At 51.7% G+C, this 20385-nt stretch overlaps 1 protein-coding gene across 1 annotated transcript in view; it reads left to right on the top strand.

Moving 5' to 3' along the window:
- The window catches only part of slc1a2b (solute carrier family 1 member 2b), a 53019-nt gene extending 41562 nt beyond the window's left edge, over positions 1-11457 (top strand). Inside the window, exons 6-11 of the mRNA XM_042341423.1 lie at positions 1407-1533; positions 2195-2428; positions 7431-7625; positions 8869-9003; positions 9569-9800; positions 10968-11457. Of these exons, the coding sequence (XP_042197357.1) occupies positions 1407-1533; positions 2195-2428; positions 7431-7625; positions 8869-9003; positions 9569-9800; positions 10968-11042 (998 nt within the window). The 3' untranslated portion in view covers positions 11043-11457. The remainder of the gene's footprint in view (positions 1-1406; positions 1534-2194; positions 2429-7430; positions 7626-8868; positions 9004-9568; positions 9801-10967) is intronic.
- Positions 11458-20385: the final 8928 nt, after the last annotated feature.

Genomic DNA, 20385 nt, shown 5'->3' with positions numbered 1-20385 from the left:
GTGGTGTGGGTGGTGGTTGTGAATGTTGGGTGTTGGTGTGGGAGTTGGTGTATGTGTTGGTATGGGTGTTGGTGTTGATTTTGGTGTGGTTGTGTGTGGGTGTGGGTGTTGGTTGTAGGTGTTGGGTGTGGATTTTGATGTGGGGTATTGCTGTTGGTGTGGGTGTTGTTGTGGGGCATTGGTGTGGGTGTTGGTATGGATGTGGATGTTGGTATGGGTGTTGGTGTAGGTGTTTGTGTGGGTGTGTATGTTGGTGTTGGAAAGGGTGTGGGTGTAGGTATGGATCTAGGTGTGGGTGTTGGTTGTTGATGTTGGTTGTAAGTGTTGTGTGTTGGTGTGGGTGTTGATGTGGGTGTCAGTGTTGGGTGTTGATGTGGGTGTTGATGCCGGTGTTGGTGTGGGTGTTGGGTGTGGCTTTAGATGTGGTTGTTGGTGTGGGTATTGACGTGGGTGTTGGTGTGGGTTTTGGTGGATGGGTGTGTGTGGTAGTTGGTGTGGGTGATGGTGTGGGTGTTGGGTGTGGTGAGAGTGTGGGTGGGTGCATATGGGTGTGAGTATTGGTGTGAGTGTGGTCATTGGTGTGGTTCTTCGTGTGGGTGTTGGTGTGGGAGTTTGATGTGGGTGTTGGAAGTTGGGTGTTGTTGTGAGGTGCTGGTGTGGGTGTTGTTGAGGGGTGTTGGTGTGGGTGATGGTGTAGATATTTGTGTGGGTGTTTGGTGTTGGTATGGTGATTGATGTAGTTATTGGTGTGGATGTAGGTGTGGGTGTTGGTGAGGGTGTTGGTGGTGGATTTTGTGTGTTTGTGTGGATGTTGTTGTGTTGGCGGGTGTTGCTGTTTGTTTGTTGGTGTGGGTGTTGGTATGGGTATTTGTTGTGGGTGTTGAGTTTTGGTGTGAGTATTGCTTTGTGTGCGGATGTAGATGTAGTTATTGATTTGGGTGTTGGTGTGGGTGGGTGTGTGGGTATGGGTGTTGTTGAGGGTATGGGTGTTGGTGAGGGTGTGCATGTGGGTGTTGGTATAGGTGTTGGTGGTGGGTTTTGTGTATGTGTTGGTGTTGCTTGTAGGTGTTGCTTGTTTTGTGTATGTGTTGGTGTGGATGTTGGTGTGGGTGATAGTGTTGGTGTGGGTGTCGGTGTGCTTGTGGGTGTTGTGTGTGTGCTTGTAGGTGTTGCTTGTTTTGTGTATGTGTAGGTGTTGGTGTGGAGGTTGGTGTGGGTGACAGTGTTGGTGTGGGTGTCGGTGTGCTTGTGGGTGTTGTGTGTGTGCGTGTGGGTGTGTGTGTTGGTGTGGGTGTGCTTGTGGGTGTTGGAGTGGGTGTGTGTTGGTGGGGTGTCGGTGTCCTTGTGGGTGTATGTGTGGGTGTTGGGTATTGGGTGTTTGGCTCAGTGCACTTTCTCGCTTACAGGTCTGATTGGTTTCTTCATTGCCTTTGGGGTAACGATGGGGAGGATGGGGGATCAGGCGAAGCTGATGGTTGATTTCTTCAACATCCTGAATGAGATCGTCATGAAGCTGGTCTTACTAATCATGTGGTAAGAATGGCTACCATGCTGGCCCTGCCTCCCAATGCTGCCCCGTCCCCTGGTGCCTGCCCCTCCCGGTGTCATCCCCTCCCCCCCGGGAGACCCAGAGACAATTAAACCCACTTCTCTGTGTCCGAAGCTAACACCGTGTAACCACATGCTGACTATCTGCATGGCCTACATGTCAACCCTTGAACAAAAGAGAGACAAATATACGGAGAGACACAGAGAGAGACACACACAGAGACAAATAGACCAGTGGTGGCCAACCTGTGGCCCATGGGCCAGAAGTGGCCCGCGGGGCCATCAAGCGGGGCTCCCCTAAACATTCACATGAGTCTCGATAAGTCGGTGTTCAAACGCAAGTGTGTTTTCAATTTTGTCTTGATTGAATATTTCTTGATCAATGGTATAAATCAAGAAGCATTCAATCAAGAAACATTTATTTTGTTGGCCGAACATAAAGGTTGGTCCCCACTGAAACAGACAGTGATAGAGAGAGACACATACACACACAAAGCACTGATATCTGCACTGTTTTGATATGCACAATGAATCTCGGCATCTCTGTGTCTAGGCTGCATTAATAGGCATGAGGACAGCTTATTGGGTTGAGCTGAGCGGTAGGTTTCCCTATGACGATGACTCGGTGTCTGCCTGTCTCTGTAAGGTATTCCCCGCTGGGTATCGGCAGTCTGATCTGCGGGAAGATCGTGGCTATTGAAGACCTGGAGGTGGTAGCCCGGCAGCTGGGAATGTACATGGTGACGGTGGTGACTGGCCTCATCATTCACGGCGGCATATTCCTCCCCCTCATCTATTTCGGCATCACCAGGAAAAACCCTTTCTCCTTCCTCGGGGGCATCTTCCAGGCCTGGATCACAGCCTTAGGCACCGCTTCCAGGTCAGTCAGTCACTCACTCCTTAACAATAACAACAATGTGAGTACTATAGACCACCAAATAGTGGGAAGCCTATAGACGAGTAAATGTGCAAGCAGATTTCAGAAAGATGCAAAACCAATAGAGTATTGAGAATACGCAATACTCCTAACATAGACTAGCAAAATAACAGCGTAAAGAGCAAAAAGGGGGAAGGATTCCTCAAATGTGTGCAGGATAACTTTCTGGATCAGTACGTTTCCAGCCCAACGAGGAAGGAAGCAGTGCCGGATCTAGTTCTGGCGAATGAGGTGGAGCAGATTTCAGTAGGAGAGCATCTGGACAATGGTGATCACAACATCATTCGGTTTCATAATGTCAGGTCCAAAATATCACAAGATAGTCAAATAGAATATAGAAACTACAGAGGAGAACTGAAAAAAGGAAATAAGAGGAGCAAAGAGATTGTATGAGAAAATATTAGCATAAAAGTAACATAAAAGGGAACCCTAATGTATTTTATAAGCATATAAAGAATAAAAGGTTAGTCAAAGGTAGGGTGGGTCCAATTAGGGACCAAAGAGGAAGTCTTCTTGTGGTCGCAGAGGGCATGGCTGACATACTGAATGAGGACTTTGTATCTGTCTTCACAAAACAACAACAACAACAACAAGATTCCATTTATAGAGCGCCTTTCACGTCAGGAGGACGTCCCAAGGCGCTGCACAGTTGGGTCATGACCCGAGCAGGGGGGAAATGGTCAGGGTGAGGGGAGGGAAGGGAGGGAGAGAGGAGGGGGAAATGGTCAGGGTGAGGGGAGGGAAGGGAGGGAGCGAGGAGGAGGAAGAGAGTCGAGAGGGGAGCTGAAGGCACGGTCAAAGAGAAAGGTTTTGAGACCGGCCTTGAAGGAGGAAAGGGAGGAAGCAAGGCGAAGGCACTGGGGGATGGAGTTCCAGAGCCTCGGGGCTGAGAGGCTGAAGGCCCGACCACCGATAGTAGGGCGGTTGGGGCGGGGGACGTGGAGCAGACCGGAGCCAGAGGAACGGAGGGTACGGGCAGGTAGGTAGGGGGATAGTAGGTTGGAGAGGTAGGAGGGAGCAAGGCCGTGAATGGCCTTGTAGGTGAGGATGAGGATCTTGAAATCAATCCTCTGGGGGATGGGGAGCCAGTGGAGGCGAGCGAGGGTGGGTGTGATGTGGTCGCGGTGTCTGGTGCGGGACAGTACACGAGCTGCAGAGTTCTGAATGACCTGCAGCTTGTGGAGGGAGGTGGCGGGAAGGCCGGCGAGGAGAGAGTTCCCATAGTCCAGCCTTGAGGTGACAAAGGCGTGAACCAGGGTTTCAGCAGCGTGAGGGGTGAGGTAATGCCGTAGTCTGGCGATGTTCCGGAGGTGATGGAAGGCGGTGCCAGTTGTGGTGCGGATGTGAGGGAGAAAGGACAGCTCAGGGTCGAACAAAACGCCGAGGTTCCTGACTGGCTTTGAGAGGTGGAGAGTGCAGCCTTGGATGCTGATGGTGTCAGCGCCTGAGGTGCGGAGGCGCTGACGTGAGCCAATCAGGAGGGCCTCGGTTTTTCGCACGTTGAGCTGAAGAAAGTTGTCTCTCGTCCAGGACTCGATGTCGGACAGGCAGGCTGTCAGGACATCGGTGGTCGTGGAGTTGAGAGTAGAGGAGGAAAGGTAGAGTTGGGTGTCATCCGCATACATGTGGAAGTTAACCCCATGTTTGCGGATGATGTCACCGAGGGGGAGCATATAGAGGGTGAAGAGGAGGGGACCGAGGACAGAGCCCTGAGGGACACCACATGAGACAGTACGGGGGGTGGAGGAGAAGCCATTCGTTGAGACGAAGTGAAGACGGTGGGAAAGGTAAGAGCTAAACCATTCAAGGACAGTGCCTTGAAGGTTGAGGTGGGAGGACAAGCGGTGGAGTAGGATAGCGTGGTCGACCGTATCGAATGCTGCCGATAGGTCGAGGAGGACGAGGAGACAGAGGGAGCCCTGGTCACAGATGGTCAGGATATCATTGGTGACCTTGACCAGGGCAGTTTCTGTGCTATGAGCAGCACGGAAACCTGACTGAAGGGGTTCAAAAAGAGAATGGGTGGAGAGGAAAGAGCGCAGTTGGGAGGCGACAACTCTTTCCAAGACCTTGGAGAGAAAGGGGAGGTTGGAGATGGGCCGGTAGCTTGATAGCTGCGACGCATCAAGGGAGGGTTTTTTCAGGGTGGGCGTGATGATGGCAGTTTTTAATGGAATGGGGACAGAGCCAGAGGAGAGGGACAGGTTTATGATGTCAGTGATGTGTGGGGCAAGAAAATGGAGCTGGGAGATAAGGAGTGGAGTGGGGATGGGGTCAAGGGAGCAGGTGGTTGGTTTTAGGGATAGGATGAGTTCAGTGACAGAGGGTGGGGAAACGGGTACGAAGGTGTGTAGGGGAGGATGGGTAGGAGTCGGAGTGTGGGAGGGAAGGGGTGGGTGGTGGGTGGAAGTTGGAGGGGAAGTGACCGCGGAGCGGATTCCCTTGATCTTGGATTCAAGGAAATCCAGCATCTCCTCGCAGTGAAGGTTGGAGGAGATGACCTGCGCGGGGTGGCGGGGGGGACGGAGGAGTCGGGATGTGGTGGAAAACAGTAGCCTGGGGTTGTTCTTCGCCTCCAGGATTATCCTGGAGTAGAAGGACGACTTGGCCGAGGCTAGAGTGGAGCGGTAAATTTTGAGGAGGTCCAGCCAGATTTGTCGGTGGACCGTTAAGCCGGATTTGACAAAGGTGCGCTCAGCAGCCCGCACCTGGCATTTCAGTGAGCGGAGGTGGGTGGTGTACCAGGGGGAGGAGCGGGAGTAGGAGACAGTGCGGGAAGTGATGGGGGCAAGAGTATCGAGTGTGGAGGAGAGGATATTGTGGAGGAGGGAGAGAGGAGAAGAGGGGTCGGTGAGGGTTGAAGGCCAGAGGGAGAGGAGTTCAGAGGATGCAGCCAAAAAGAAGAGGATGCAGCCAATGCCACAATATCGTAGGAGAGGGGAGAGAAATTGGATAAGATAAGAATAAATCGAGAGGCGGTACTAAAAAGGTTGTCGGTGCTCAAGGTAGATAAGTCACCCGGTCCGGACGGGATGCATCCTAGGTTATTGAGGGAAGTAAGGGTGGAAATAACGGAGGCTGTGGCCACAATCTTTCAATCCTCATTGGATACCGGGGTGATGCCAGAGGACTGGAGAGTTGCAAATGTTACTCTCCTGTACAAAAAGGGGCAGAAGGATAAACTTGGGAACTACAGGCCGGTCAGCCTAACGTCAGTAGTGGGGAAACTTCTGGAGACTATAATCCGGAACAAAATAAATTTTCACTTAGAAAAATATGGGTTAATAAAGGACAATCAACACAGATTTGTTGAAGGCAAATCATGTCCCTCCAAATAATAATCCCTCCAAAACAAAAAACAATAATAAATTGGTCATTTTCAATCCATGACTGTTTGTGGGACACTGCTGTGTGCAATTGGCTGCCGCATTTCACCCACAAGTATGCGGTCAATTCCTTTACAGTCTATTCTGTGAAACGCTTTGAGACGTCGAGAAGATGTGAAAAGAGCAATATCAAATGCAAGGATCATTATTATTATGTCTAACAAACCTGATCAAGTTTTTTGATGAAGTAACGGTGAGGGTGGATGAAGGTAGTGCAGTTGATGTAGTTTATGTGGATTTTCAAAAGGCGTTTGATAAAGTGCCGCATAAGAGACGTGTAAACAAAATAGAAGCCCACGGTATTAAAGGGACAGTGGCAGCGGATACAGAACTGAATGGGACAGAAAGCAGAGAGTGGTGGTGAACAGTTGTTGTTCTGACTGGAGGAAGTGTGCAGTGGTGTCCCCCAAGGGTCAGTATTAGGACCACTAATTATTATTAGGGGCTTCATATAAGTAAATCTTTGAAGGTGGCAGGTAGATAAAGCTGTTAAAAACGCATACTGGATACTAGGTATAGAATACAAAAGTCAGGAAGTTATGATGAATCCTTATAAAACACTGGATAGGCCTCAGCGAGAGACTGTGTTCAGTTCTGGGCCCCACACTTTAGGAAGGATGTCAAGGCATTAGAGAGGATGCAAAGGAGATTTATCAGCTTGGTCCAGGAATGAGGGACTTCAATTATCAGGAGAGGTAGAGAAGCTATGATTATTCTCCTTGGAGCAGAGAAGGTTAAGAGGAGACTTAATAGAAGTTTTCAAGATTGTCAGGGGATTCGATAGGGTGAACAAGGAGAAACTATTTCCACTGGCGGGTGGTTTGGTAACCCGAGGACACTAATTTAAAATAGTTGTTAAAAGAAACAGAGAGGAGGTGATGAGAACATTTTTCACACAGCAAGTTGTTTGGATCTGGAATGCATTGCCTGAAAGGCTGGTGGAAGCCGATTCAATAACAACTTTTACGAGAGAAGCAGATAATTATTTAGGAAGGACAAGTTTGTAGGGCTATGGGGAGAGCGCGGGGGAGTGGGGTGGATTTGGAAGCTCTCTTCAAAGAGCAGGCACAGACACGATGGGCCGAATGGCCTCCTTCTGTGCTGTATAATTCTATGATTCTATGAACGTTGGGTGGATGTCCTGGGCTGGACAGTCAGGGATTTGGACCTGAGCTGGGGGTTGGGATCAGAAGACGTGGAAGGCAAGGAACATAGGGGTAGGAGGGGGGTCGAAGGCGTAATTGAAGACGAGTCTTGAGGTATACTTTGAAGGAGGCAAGGGAGGGAGCGTGGCATGGGTGAGGGTGAGTGGGAAGTGAGGGGATGAGAAGACGGGGGAGGTGATGGGGAGGGATAGATGGGGAGGTGAGGTAGTGGGGGAGATGAGGGGGAGGGATAGGTGAGTGGGAGGTGAGGGCAATCAAGTGGAAGGGTTGGGAGGGAGGATGTGAGGAGGTGCGTGGAGGGGAGATTAAGGGGAGGTGAAAAGGGGTGAGGGATGAGGAGTGGGGAGGGAAGCCTGACTGGGGGATGCTGAGTGACCTTGTGATTGGCTGCAGTGCTGGGACTCTCCCGGTGACATTCCGGTGCCTGGAGGAAAACCTGGGAATAGACAAGCGAGTGACCAGGTTTGTGCTGCCGGTCGGTGCTACCATCAACATGGACGGGACAGCGCTGTACGAGGCAGTGGCCGCCATCTTTATCGCCCAGATGAATGGCATTTACCTGGACGCCGGGCAGATCGTGACCGTCAGGTCAGCGCCTCACCTCACCATCACCTCCGCCATATTGTGTGGTGTGACCTCTTTCCCCCCCACCACCACCACCTCCGGGCTGACCTTGGTTCAGTCCCACAGTGATGTGGGGGAGTGAGCTTCTAAACACGGGGTGGTGGGGGTGTCTGTGTGCGTGTGGGAGGGTGTGTGTGCCGGATATCTTTGGGGATGTTTGTGGGGTGTGTGGGCGCAGGGGTGTCTGTGGAATGGTGTGTACACGGGAGGGGGATGTCTGCGGAGGTGGGGGTGAGTGTATGTCTGTGGGGGGGAATCTGTGGATATCTCCATGTGCGGGGGGTGTGGAGGTGTGTGTGTCTGTTTGCGCGTGTGTCTATGGGAGTACAGGTGTGTGTCTGTTGTGCGTATCGGTGTGTGCACGCGGGGGTGGGTATGTCTGTGGGTGTGTGTGCGCGCTGAAGGTTTGTGAGTCTGTCAGTGTGGATGTCTGGGTGTGTGTGTGTGCAGGTGTGTGTCTGTGTGTCTGTGGGGCGGGGGGTACAGGGGAAGAGTGTGTGTGTTGTGCCCTGTGCTGATGCTGTGTGCGTGTGTGTGCTGATGTTTACCCTGTACTGATGCTGTGTGCGTGTGTGTGCTGATGTTTACCCTGTGCTGATGCTGTGTGCGTGTGTGTGCTGATGTTTACCCTGTGCTGATGCTGTGTGTGTGTGCTGATGTTTACCCTGTACTGATGCTGTGTGTGTGTGTGTGTGTGTGTGCTGATGTTTACCCTGTGCTGATGCTGTGTGTGTGCGTGTGCGCTGATGTTTACCCTGTGCTGATGCTGTGTGTGTGTGTGTGCTGATGTTTACCCTGTGCTGATGCTGTGTGTGTGTGCTGATGTTTACCCTGTGCTGATGCTGTGTGTGTGCGTGTGCGCTGATGTTTACCCTGTGCTGATGCTGTGTGTGTGTGTGTGTGTGTGCTGATGTTTACCCTGTGCTGATGCTGTGTGTGTGCGTGTGTGTGCGTGTGTGTGCTGATGTTTACCCTGTGCTGATGCTGTGTATGTGTGTGTGTGTGTGTGTGTGCGTGTGTGTGCTGATGTTTATCCTGTGCTGATGCTGATGCTGTGTGTGTGCTGATGTTTACCCTGTGCTGATGCTGTGTGTGTGTGTGTGTGTGTGTGCGTGTGTGTGCTGATGTTTACCCTGTGCTGATGCTGATGCTGTGTGTGTGCTGATGTTTACCCTGTGCTGATGCTGTGTGTGTGTGTGTGCTGCAGTCTGACAGCAACGCTGGCCAGTGTGGGAGCTGCCAGTATCCCCAGTGCTGGGCTGGTCACTATGCTGTTGATCCTGACCGCCGTGGGACTGCCCACCCAGGACATCAGTCTGCTGGTCGCTGTGGACTGGCTCCTGTGAGTAGCACATTGTTCTATCAAAACGCGGTCTGGATTTGGGGGTTGCGTTGGAGGCTGGAATGAGCCCGATGGGGGGGGAGGGGAGGGCTTGGTATGTGCGAGTGTGCATGTATGGGTGTAGGCAAAGCCCCTTAAGAGTATTGGTTAGTGCACTCACCTCACAAGCGAGCGGACCTGGGTTTGATGCCTGGGCAGGGCGAAACTTTGGGTAAGTTTCCTTACTCCACTCACCCCTGCAGTAAGTAGGAACCTGGATGTTAGTCGATTGGTGGATCACTTTTCAAGCGATAATGATTCCTTAAAAAAAATTGGTCGCTCAATCCACGACTGTTTATGGAACACTGCTGTGCGCAATTGGCTATCAGGTTTCACAACCAAAACACAGTCAATCCACTTTATAATATCAAGCTCTTTGAGCCTGCTCAATGATGTGATAAGGCAGTATATCAAATGCAAGGATTATTATATTATATTACACGCGTGTGAGTGTGTTGTGTGTGTGGTAGCTGGGGAGTCGGTAGGAACTGTGCGAGTGTGTGTGTGCTCGCCCCCCACCCCCTAGGGATCGCTTACGGACGTCGGTCAATGTGGTGGGCGACTCGTTCGGGGCGGGCATTGTGTACCACCTGTCTCGGCTGGAGCTGGAGCAGCTGGATGCCCAACACCTGGCACAGGAGGGCATGGAGATGACCAAGACGCAGTCGGCACAGGCTGGTCTGAAGACCCTCCAAGAGAACAGCTCCCCCTCCGGCAATTACTCCGGCTACAGTGCCGTGCATGTGGAGGACTGCAAGGTACGCTGGCCCATTTCCAGACAACAACAGCAATAAATTGCATTTACACAGCTCCTTTCACCTCGGGAGGATGTACCAAGACTCTGGACAGTCAGGGGTTTGGACCTGAGCTGGGGGCTGGGATCAGGAGGAGCGTAGAGCGGGGAGGGTAAAGGGTAGGAGGGCGGTCGAAGGTGAGGGTCTTGAGACGAAGCCTTGAGGAGGCAAGGGAGGGAGCGAGGCAAAGGGACTGTGGGATGGAGTTCAAAAGGGTGGGGGCAGAGAGGTCTGACTGACGATTATTCTGTCTAATAGGTGTTGGGTGTGGTGTTATTATTGTTGGGGGTGTGTGTTAGTGTCTATGTGTGTGTGAGACAGTGTGTGGGTGAGGGAGTGTGCGTAAGGATGTTTGAGAGAGGGTGTGGGTGTGTGAAGATATGTATGAGTGTGTGTGTGTGAGGGTGTGTGTCTGAGGGTGTGTGTGTGGTAGGGTGTGTTTGTTGAAGATGTGTGTGAGGATGTGTATGAGAGTATGTACGTGAGGGTGTGTGTAGGAGGATGTGTGTGAGGGTGTGTGTTTGTGAGAGTGTGAAGTTGTGTGTGTGGGAGGGTTTGTGTGAGGGTGTGTGGAAGGTGTATGTGAAGGTGTGTGAGTGTGTATGCGGGAGTGTGTGTGGGAAGGTGTGTGTGAAGATGTGTGTGAGGATGTGCATGAGAGTGTGTATGTGAGGGTGTTTGTGTATGAGGGTGTGTGCGTGAGGGTGTGTTTGTGAGAGTGTGAGGGTGTGTGTGAGTGTGAATAGGGGAGATGTGTGTGAGTGTGAGGATATGCGTGAGGGTGTGCATGAGTGTGTGTGTGGGAGGGTGTGTGTGAGAGGATGTGTATGAGAGTATGTATGTGATGTGTGTGTGTGTGTGTGTGTGTGAGGGTACATATTTGAGGGTGAGTGTTTGTGAGAGTGTGAGGGTGCGTGTGTGGGAGGGTGTGTGAGTGTGTGTGTGAGTGTGTGTGGGATGGTGTATGCGTGAGGGTGTCTGTGTGAGGATGTGCGTGAGGATGGTGTGTGTGTGTGTGTGGCAGTGTGTGTGTGAGGAGGGTGTGTGAAGTTGTGTGTGAGGGTGTGTGTGTGAGGGTGTGTGTGTGTTTGTAAGTCTCTCTCAGTTAGATTGCCTGGTAATCACTTGCAGGTCAATGTGGCTAACAATGGCAGCCCTGCGGACTACCCTGGTGTGGAGGATGAAACCTGGAACCGCGAGAGCTAAAAGGCCGGAGGCTTCAGCCCAGCCGTCACCAGCCTGCCTGACGCTGTGCCGGAAACACTCAGTCAGTCCGTCAAAACCTCCTCACCTTCCCCTGCTCTCGGATCTTTGTTTCTGGTGTCAGCGCTTGGTTGGAGTGACCGTCCTGAGCTGAGCGCTGGGGCCACAGTGTACTCGATTTCTCGTTCAATGTCTAGTCATTTTCTGTAAACAGTTAAACCCGATTTTAATCACTTTCCGTCCACTTTCCCGCCTACTGTGGCTCACCTGTGTTGCGAGTGCAGGACCTGTGACCTAGTGTCCGCCATATTGGATGCTGCCATGTTACACAGTGATAATCAATATTCAGCACAGCTATTTGATCTACCCACCCAGCCCCACACCTGCACAGCACAGCCCAACCCCTGCACAGCCCAACCCACCCCAGCCCAACCCAACACACCGCAACAGAGCCCAACCCAACACACCCCACTCCAGCCCAACACAACTCAACACCACCATGACCACTCCCCCACCCAGCAAGGCTGGCATTCGCATGGAGAGGGCACCCACACACTCGATGGAGTCGTGCTGGTTAGAGGCTGTGTGGGGGATCGGAGACCATTTTAGTAACGCACCATGTGCCAGGTCATCGTGAAGCTAATCACTCTGTCCGGCCCCTTTATTTGATGTTTAGCATCTCTTAAACCCAAGCAGCCCCCCCCCCCCCCACCCACCCTCCCCAATCCCCACCCATCCCTTATCAGTCAAACACATCATTTGTGCAGTGAATGATAATGTGAAGTGAATTGACTATACGTTTCGCCCAGAAAATACACAATCACTGCACTTGACAGTATATCCTGTGAAGTGCTTTGAAGAGGTGATAAGGTGCAGTGTCAAATGCAAGGATTATTATTAATGATCCCCACATTTTATTGGGAACCCCTGTGCTTCCATTCCCCCCCCTCCCCACTCACTCCCTTCCTGACCCACATTCCGGGATGGAGTCCGGCCCTGAAGCAGTGGTGGGCAGGTGAGAGGGTGTGAACCCTGCAGGCAGGCCAGAGAGCTATTTCATAGGGTATCAGAGATGCGACTGAGAAGTATTTAAAAGGCTGAGTGAGCCCTGGGTGGGGGAGAGAAGGAGGAAATCCACAGCTACAACAAACAACATTCACTCAGGGCAGCATCTCAGAGCGCTTGACAGTGTAAAAATGCCACAGCTGAAGTAAAGGCACTTCAGGGCCAGTCTCCATGAGTTCTCCCCCCCCCCACCGCGCATCCCTCCCACCACAGTCTAACTCAGTCCCCCCTTGTTGGCTGCTGTGCTGAATGTTGAGGTTGTAGTGTAACTCCTCGTGGTCATTTGCAACACAAAAGGCCCAGGAAGTAATCATGTACAAACAGTGCCCGCTAATTGAAACGTTGCCGTGGGCGAGGGGGTGGGGTGGGGGGGTGTGAACCCACTTGTGGACTGTGTGTTCATCCTCTATCTCTCGCACACAGACTCTGTGTGAAGCAGAGAGTCGGACGGATTTCTAGGCATCAACTGGAATTTTTGTACATGTGCATTCTGATCAGGCGTTGGCTCCTGATGTTAATCGCTAACTGATTTTCTATTTTTCTGACGTCTTACTTGCTGTTTTCGGTAGATTGTTCTTAATTGTTGTGTTGGATGTCAAGCATGATATTTAACAAGATCTTAACACACACGGACATACACACACAGAGACTGGAAGAGAGATATTCACAGACACTCCCAGACACAGATAGAGAGAGATTTACGGATATTCAAGAGACGTACACACAACAAACACACAGACAGAAATGCACAACTAAGACACACAGAGAGATGCACAAACAATCAGAGACAAACAGAAACCGTTACAAAAATCATGTGATAATGTGCGTTTAGTTTTGATACCATTTTTTTTAATGACCGTTTGTCCTCTTAATCGATAACACGTTTTCCTGGGAAACCTAAACGATTCTAAAGCTTTTCATAGCGACTTTTCTGGTGTACAGTTTTATAAATTGACAATATCCTTTTTCATAGATAAAGTGACTAATTCATTGAAATTGCTGGACGTTTTATGGGAGGGGAAAGAGAGAAAGAGTGAGGAGGGGGAGCAGGAGGATGATAGCAGGTTAGTTCTGGATTACAAGGACATCAGGGATTGGAATAAAATGATGTGCTAAAATCCAGTTAATTGGTGGAATAAGCTTGATGGGCTGAATGGCCTCCTGTCCCTGTTTGCCCAGTTCCTATGATCCGTTGTTCTGGCAACATTCTGGAAAAACAGCCCTCTAAAGGGGAATAAAGTGATTTTTATATAGATGTGGGGGGGAGGGGGGCAGACTTTCCTGCGAGAGGGGAAATGTTTTCAGAGTTTATGGTGGGGGGTAGATGGAATGAAATCCCCTCTGGTCGCTTCAATAACCTGCGAGTGCAATTATCTTTAGGTCATTTCGAACCTCTTTCTGTGGGTATGATATGAGACAACATATTGTTACTATTAAATTATTCATATTATATCAGTAACTGGCCCCAACAACAACAACAACTTGTATTTATATATCGCCCCTCACACAGGGTAGCGTCCCAGAGCACTTGACATGGCACAAGCTAGGAGGGAGGGGGAGGTGACCGTAGGCACGGTTGAAGAGGAAGGTCTTCAGGCCCGATCTGAAGATGCAGAGGGAATGGGTAAGGTGGAGGGATAGAAACCGTGGAGAGAGCGAGAGAGAGAGAGACAGGGACAAAGAGAAAAACAGAGAGTGAGAAAAAGACAACGTGAGAGAGAGAGACCAGAGAGAGAGAGCCACAAGAGGATGCGCGGACTGCAGCTCTCACACTGATGCAGTAGGGGGCGCTCTTGTGAGGTGGGAGTTTGACTATTGTCGGGGAGAGAGTAGAACGAGATTTACTCGGGCTCCGGGTTTAGAAGGGAAGAGATCTTATAAACGTTATCAAAATCTTTCATTCCCCCCTTCCCCCTCCCGATCTCCCCCAGGAACCACACGCCCCCCTCCCCCCCACCCCCCCATTTTAAAACAAAGTAAACCCAGAAACGAGTAATAAATATATGAACAGGTTCCCAGGGAGATGCTGGAAGCAGAAAGTGTTGATTCTTATCTTATTAAATGAAATATTCCTGGGAAGTGAAGTAGCATAAATCAGTGACGGGACGGCATATAAATCACGAGCCGCAGGGAGCAAACTTCAGTGCAAACCCAATGAAAATTTAATAGGAAAGTGATTTCCTATAATTAAACACTAGAGAATGGTGGATGGGGTGGGGTTGGGGGTGGGGGGGAAGGGGGCAAAAGGACCTGAGGTGGGGGATGGGAGAGAGAAATAGGCCCTCCTCACAGGATCATGTCACCTTCTGCGCGCCCGCCTCCCCCCCCCCCCCCACCCTTCCTGTATCAAAGCACATCTAACGGTGGGGGGGGGTGGAGGATGGCATTTGCTGCCAGGAGCAGAGAGAGAAGCACAATAGGCCATCGATCAGCTGCCAGCGGAGACAGTGTTGAGCAAGTTTCCATGGCGACCTTGGTTTATGAGCCCCCCACCCCCCACACCCTCCCCCCACCTCTCTCCCCACCTCCCTCCCTGGGGGGTAGACGGCTCTTTTCTCGTTTTTCCATTTTGTTTTGTTGTCGGATAAAATAGAGGTTTTTAATATGTCTTTTTAAAAAAAAAACAGCTTGAATGAGAAAGCGCGGCTGTTGCCCGGAGAGTGGAGCTGGCTTTGTGTGTGTGTGTGTGTGAGTGAGTGAATGGTGCAGAGAATGGGTGCCTTCATCGGAGTGGAGGTACCGCCTCACAGAAAGACACCCACTCAATACAACGCTTTGCTTTGCTGAGAACAGCGGGAACGCTTGCCAGACAGCGCTATCAATGGCAAGCTGTGCGGCTTTACCTGGTTAGACTCCAGCAGTTACCCCAACGCACATTTTGGGGTCCCCAAGCCTTGGCTCTTGCCAATCTGAGCCTAATACTTGCGGGATTTTAGGTAAGCAGGATGCGTTCCTCCAGGGAAAGAGAGAGAGAGCGCATTCCATTAGAACAACCTATCTCAGGGATTTCCATGTGTATGTTGGATGCATGGAATTCTCAGCTCGGTTTGGATACACTTAAGCGCATGATGATGGGGTTTCCGCATGTGTCAGACACCCAGCTGACCAAAAATAGAGAGAGTGGTGTTGTACACAGGCTTGCTATGCTGTGCTGTCCTGTGGGGATTGTGGGGGCGGAGGGTGGTGGTGGGACGGCGGGGTGTGGGGGGAGGGGGGGCGAAATTGCGAGAAAGGGGAGGGAATCATCAGTCAAGCTCTTTGTAAAGTAATCGGACTCGGGATGGCACAGTTCCCTTCAGAGCTTGGTACAAGCCTGGCTTTGTTTAGTGAAGCCTTGAGAGAGAAGGGTTGACCTAGATTGTCCGCAGGCGGGGTGGAGTGGGTGGGAGAGAGAGAGCATCTCTCCCTTCTGCTCCCTCGGGGGCCACGATGCCACGGAAACTGGAGAACCCCTGTCATTGGGGGGACCACTCAATCCAGTGCCTCAGAACACCTCGTCACTGGAGGGAGCTTGTCCCACAGGAAAAAATAGGGCCATAGGAACAGGAGTAGGCCATTCAACCCCTCGAGCCTGTTTTACCATTCTGTAAGATCATGGCTGATCTGTACCTGAACTCCAGTTGTCCCATATCCCTTGATACCCTGACCTAACAAATATCTATCCATCTCCGAATGGATCCAGTATTCACATCTCCAACCTGTTCCTCATCTCCTCTCCACCCCACCCTGTCACGCTCTACCCCACCCCACCTGGGTCTCTGCCCTTTCAGACCATTAAATCTTATCCTTCCAGAATTCGACCCCACCCACACAACCGCCCCTTCCCCGTCACTGGCCCCTGCTGGTGCTCCCAAGTCCTGTTGTGGTGATGAATATCTTTCATTTCCCCATCAAACAGATCCCCTCCCTGTGTGCACTGATAGCACTTAGACACACTGCAATTGTGACCCTCAGCCCTCTACACCGCCCAAACCCCCAACACACACACACAGACACGCCAGCTGATTCTATCTCTGTAAACACTGACCTGCACCAAGCTGGGGTTTGTGTGTGTGGGGTAGGTGGGGTCATGTGTGAGAAAAGTTGTGAGAGTGTACGTATGGAGGGGGGAGTGAGGGTGTGTGATGGAGCAGTGGAGGTGTGGGGGTGGGGGTGGTTGAGTGTGTGAGTGTGTCTCTTGCTGTGATCTCCAGTGGTCCCATCTCACGTATTGTAATGTAAATGTAAATATTCCCAGATTTGCTGGGAAGGTTACCGTTGTTTGATGTGATGTGACGTGTCACTGGGTTAGTAAGGACCAGGCGGTGATGGGACGGGATGACAAGTTACGAGTTGATAGTTGAGTTTACGACCTGGTTACCGGCTCCCCTCTCCCCTCTCTAGTCAGTGTCAGGATCCTGGTACCATATCAGCAACACAGTAGTTTGTCTTTCATGAGAACGACTGTCTGAGTGTACAACATATCACCCATTCCTGGTGCAGCAACTAACAGCTGCTAACTGTCTGTGATCCAGCTCAGCCCCAGCCCCAATATCAACCCCAACCCCAACATCAGCCCCAGCCCCAATATCAACCCCAACCCCAACATCAGCCCCAGCCCCAACATCAGCCCCAACTCCAGCCCCAGCCCCAACATCAGCCCCAACCCCAACATCAGCCCCAGCCCCAATATCAACCCCAACCCCAACATCAGCCCCAGCCCCAATATCAACCCCAACCCCAACATCAGCCCCAGCCCCAATATCAACCCCAACCCCAACATCAGCCCCAGCCCCAATATCAACCCCAACCCCAACATCAGCCCCAGCCCCAATATTAACCCCAACATCAGCCCCAGCCCCAATATCAACCCCAACCCCAACATCAGCCCCAGCCCCAACATCAGCCCCAAATCCAGCCCCAGCCCCAACATCAGCCCCAACCCCAACATCAGCCCCAACCCCAATATCAACCCCAACCCCAACATCAGCCCCAGCCCCAATATCAACCCCAACCCCAACATCAGCCCCAGCCCCAATATCAACCCCAACCCCAACATCAGCCCCAGCCCCAATATCAACCCCAACATCAGCCCCAGCCCCAATATCAACCCCAACTCCAACCCCAACTCCAACCCCAGCCCCAACTCCAGCCCCAATATCAACCCCAGCCCCAACATCAGCCCCAGCCCCAACCCAACTCTAGCCCCAACCCCAACTCCAGCCCCAACATCAACCTCAACCACAACCCCAGTCCCAGCCCTAGCTCCAGCCCCAACCACAGCCCAAACCCCAACCCCAAATCCAGCCCCAACCACAACCTCAAATCCAGCCCCAACATCAGCCCCAACCACAACCCCAACCCCAGCCCCAATATAAACCCCAACCCCAGCCCCAACATCAGCCCCGACATCAGTCTCAACCACAACCCCAGCCCGAGCCCCAACATCAGCCCCAAACCCAGACCCCAACCCTAGCCCCAACATCAGCCCCCAAACCCAGCCCCAACATCAGCCCCCAAACCCAGCCCCAACATCAGCCCTCAAACCAGCCCCAACCCCAGCCCCAACATCAGCCCCAACCACAACCCCAGCCCCAGTCCCAACATCAGCCCCAAACCCAGCCCCAACCCCAGACTTAACGTCAGCCCCAGCTTCAACCTCAGCCCAATACCCAGCCCTAGCTCCAGCCCCAACCACTGCCCAAACCCCAATCACAAACCCAAATCCAGCCCCAACCACAACCCCAACCCCAGACCTAACGTCAGCCCCAGCGCCAAAATCAGCCCAACCCTAGCCCAAGCCCTATTCAACCCCAACGCCAGCCCCAATGCCAGCCTCAACTTAAACTTCAGCCCAAACCCCAAAACCAGCCCCAACCCCCAAGCCCAGCCCCAACCCCCAAGCCCAGCCCCAACCCCCAAGCCCAGCCCCAACCCCCAAGCCCAGCCCGAACCCTAGCTCCAGCCCCTGACCCAGCCTCAACCCCAGCCCCAATCCCAGCCCCAACCACAACCTTAACCCCAGCCCCAACTCTAGCCTAGTGCAACCATTTTGCACAAAACAAGGTCTCACAATAAATATACAAGTATAGGAACAGGAGGAGGCCATTCAGTCTCTCGAGCCTGTTCCACCATTCTATCAGATTATGGCTGATCTATATCTTAACTCCATTTACCCACCTTTGCCCCATATCCCTTGATACCCTGACCGAACAAATATCTATCCACCTCAGTCTTGAAAATCTAAATGGACCCAGCATCCACAGCCTTTTGGGGAAGAGAGTTCCAGATATCCATTATTCTTTGGGTGAAAAACTGCCTCCTAAAAGGGGAATTACCGTGTACCGGGTTGGGGGTGGGTGGGGGGGAAAACGGGTGAATGGCAGAGAAGTGGGGAGATGAACGATAGAGAGGGGCTCACAGTCTGGTCCGGGGGACTCCGTGTCCTATTCTGTCCTGTCCACAGTGACTCCGAGAGCAGCAGGTACTATTGTAGAAAATCTGACACGTTTTCTGCGGTTATCGCTGGTAACTTGATAGTTTATTAAAGAGAACAAAAACACCTTTTTTTTTTGTGTGTTTTTATATAGTGTACTGGAATCCTTTTCTGATTAATGGTGTGAATTTTTCCACTTTCATATATTTGTGTGGGGTTTGCTATTGAGATTCTCATGTACAAAACTGCACCTTTGTATATTGAAACCCATAAGAATAGTTGATCTAAGTCTGTGCTGTATCTTTTGTGTATATAAGTTTATGGAATAAATACAATAAATGTTGATTGGTACCTCAACTCCACTCAGCTCAAAGGAGGGTTTTCCTGCTTCTGTTTGTCTCGCTATACATAACATCCGAGCACATGTGGGGGGGCTGTGTGTGTGTTTTTGTGTATGTGAGGTGGGCGGGGGGGCGCTGTGTGTGGGGGGTAGGCTGTGTGTTTGTGGGAGCGGGTGCTGTGTATGTGTGTGGGGGCTGTGTGTGTGGGGGTTTAGGTGCGGGGGGGTGATTGTGTGAGAGGGGGGCCCCGTGTGTGTGTGTGGGGATGGGGCTGAGTGTGTGTCTTTGTGTGTGTGGGTGGGGGGCTGTGTGAGGGGAGCTGTGTGTGTGTGGGGGGGGGGGTGCGGTGGGCGGTTGAGGGTGAAGCTGTGTGTGTATGTGAATCAGCGATGACTCTGTGAGATTTTAACATTGTGAAGATGAAATGGTTGGAGTCTCAGGAAGGTTGGGACTTGGGGCGCTGAGCGGAGGAGTGGGGGCACGGCCCCTAAACAGCCAGCCATGTGTGAGGAGCCCAGGGTGCCAGGCTTCACTACAACAACTTGCATTTACACATCGCCTCTCATGCCGGGTAGCGTACCAGAGCGCTTGACAGTGGCCGAGCACGACGCCGAGCTGGAGGGAGGGAGGGAATTGCCAGGCAGCCATGGACACCCATAGCGAGCGAGCAAGCGAGGGGGAAAGTGGAGGAGGAAACTTTGGAATATTAATTGCCTCGGGGATTCACACAGACAATTAGAGAGAAGGATGGCAGGAGCCCAGGCCAGCTCTCTCTCCTCTCCCTCCTGTTTACACTGAACTCGAGCCTCCATCGTCGCTGGCCAAATCTTCATTAGTCACATTGACTCAGGGCTCTGTCCCACGCTCGCTCACTAAAGGGCCGCGTCTGTCACAGCTCCGCGCGGGGTGGGGGGGCGGTGGCTGGCGCCAAGCCTCTGGAGAGGGGTGAGTGGTGGTGGGGGGGGGTTAACAATAATGGGTTATTTATCTGCAAGCTGTACCTGGAGCCAAGAGCCTCTTGTGAGCTGGGAGCTGGGAGCTGGGAGCGTCGCCAGCACAGAAACACAGTCACAGCCACTCACCTTCTCTGCTCTTTATTTTGAGGCGAGGGAGAAATTACAGGTAACAGACAGGCTTCAAATATACACACATGTGTGCAAATGGACACAGTTACACACACACAGTGTCTCCACACATGTGTGCAAATGGACACGATTGCACACACACACATAATAATCTTTGCATTTGATACAGCACCTTATCACGTCTTCGAGATGTTTTAAAGCGCTTCACAGAATATATTGTAAAGTGAATTGATCGTATATTTTGTGGGCGAAACGTGTCAGCCAATTGCGCAAAGCAGCGTCCCACAAACAGCTGTGGATTGAGTGACCAAATTTTTTTTACTTTTTATTTATTTAGAACATACACACACACATTCTCATAAATATGCGCACACAAGCATACGTAGACACATCCAACAACAACAACAACAAATTGCATTTATAAAGCGCCTTTCACATCG

Source organism: Callorhinchus milii, unplaced genomic scaffold (assembly GCF_018977255.1).
Source record: "Callorhinchus milii isolate IMCB2004 unplaced genomic scaffold, IMCB_Cmil_1.0 Scaffold17, whole genome shotgun sequence".
Taxonomy (NCBI): Eukaryota; Metazoa; Chordata; class Chondrichthyes; order Chimaeriformes; family Callorhinchidae; genus Callorhinchus; species Callorhinchus milii.
The sequence above is the reverse complement of the archived record's forward strand: the minus strand, read 5'-3'. Positions and strand labels throughout refer to the sequence as shown.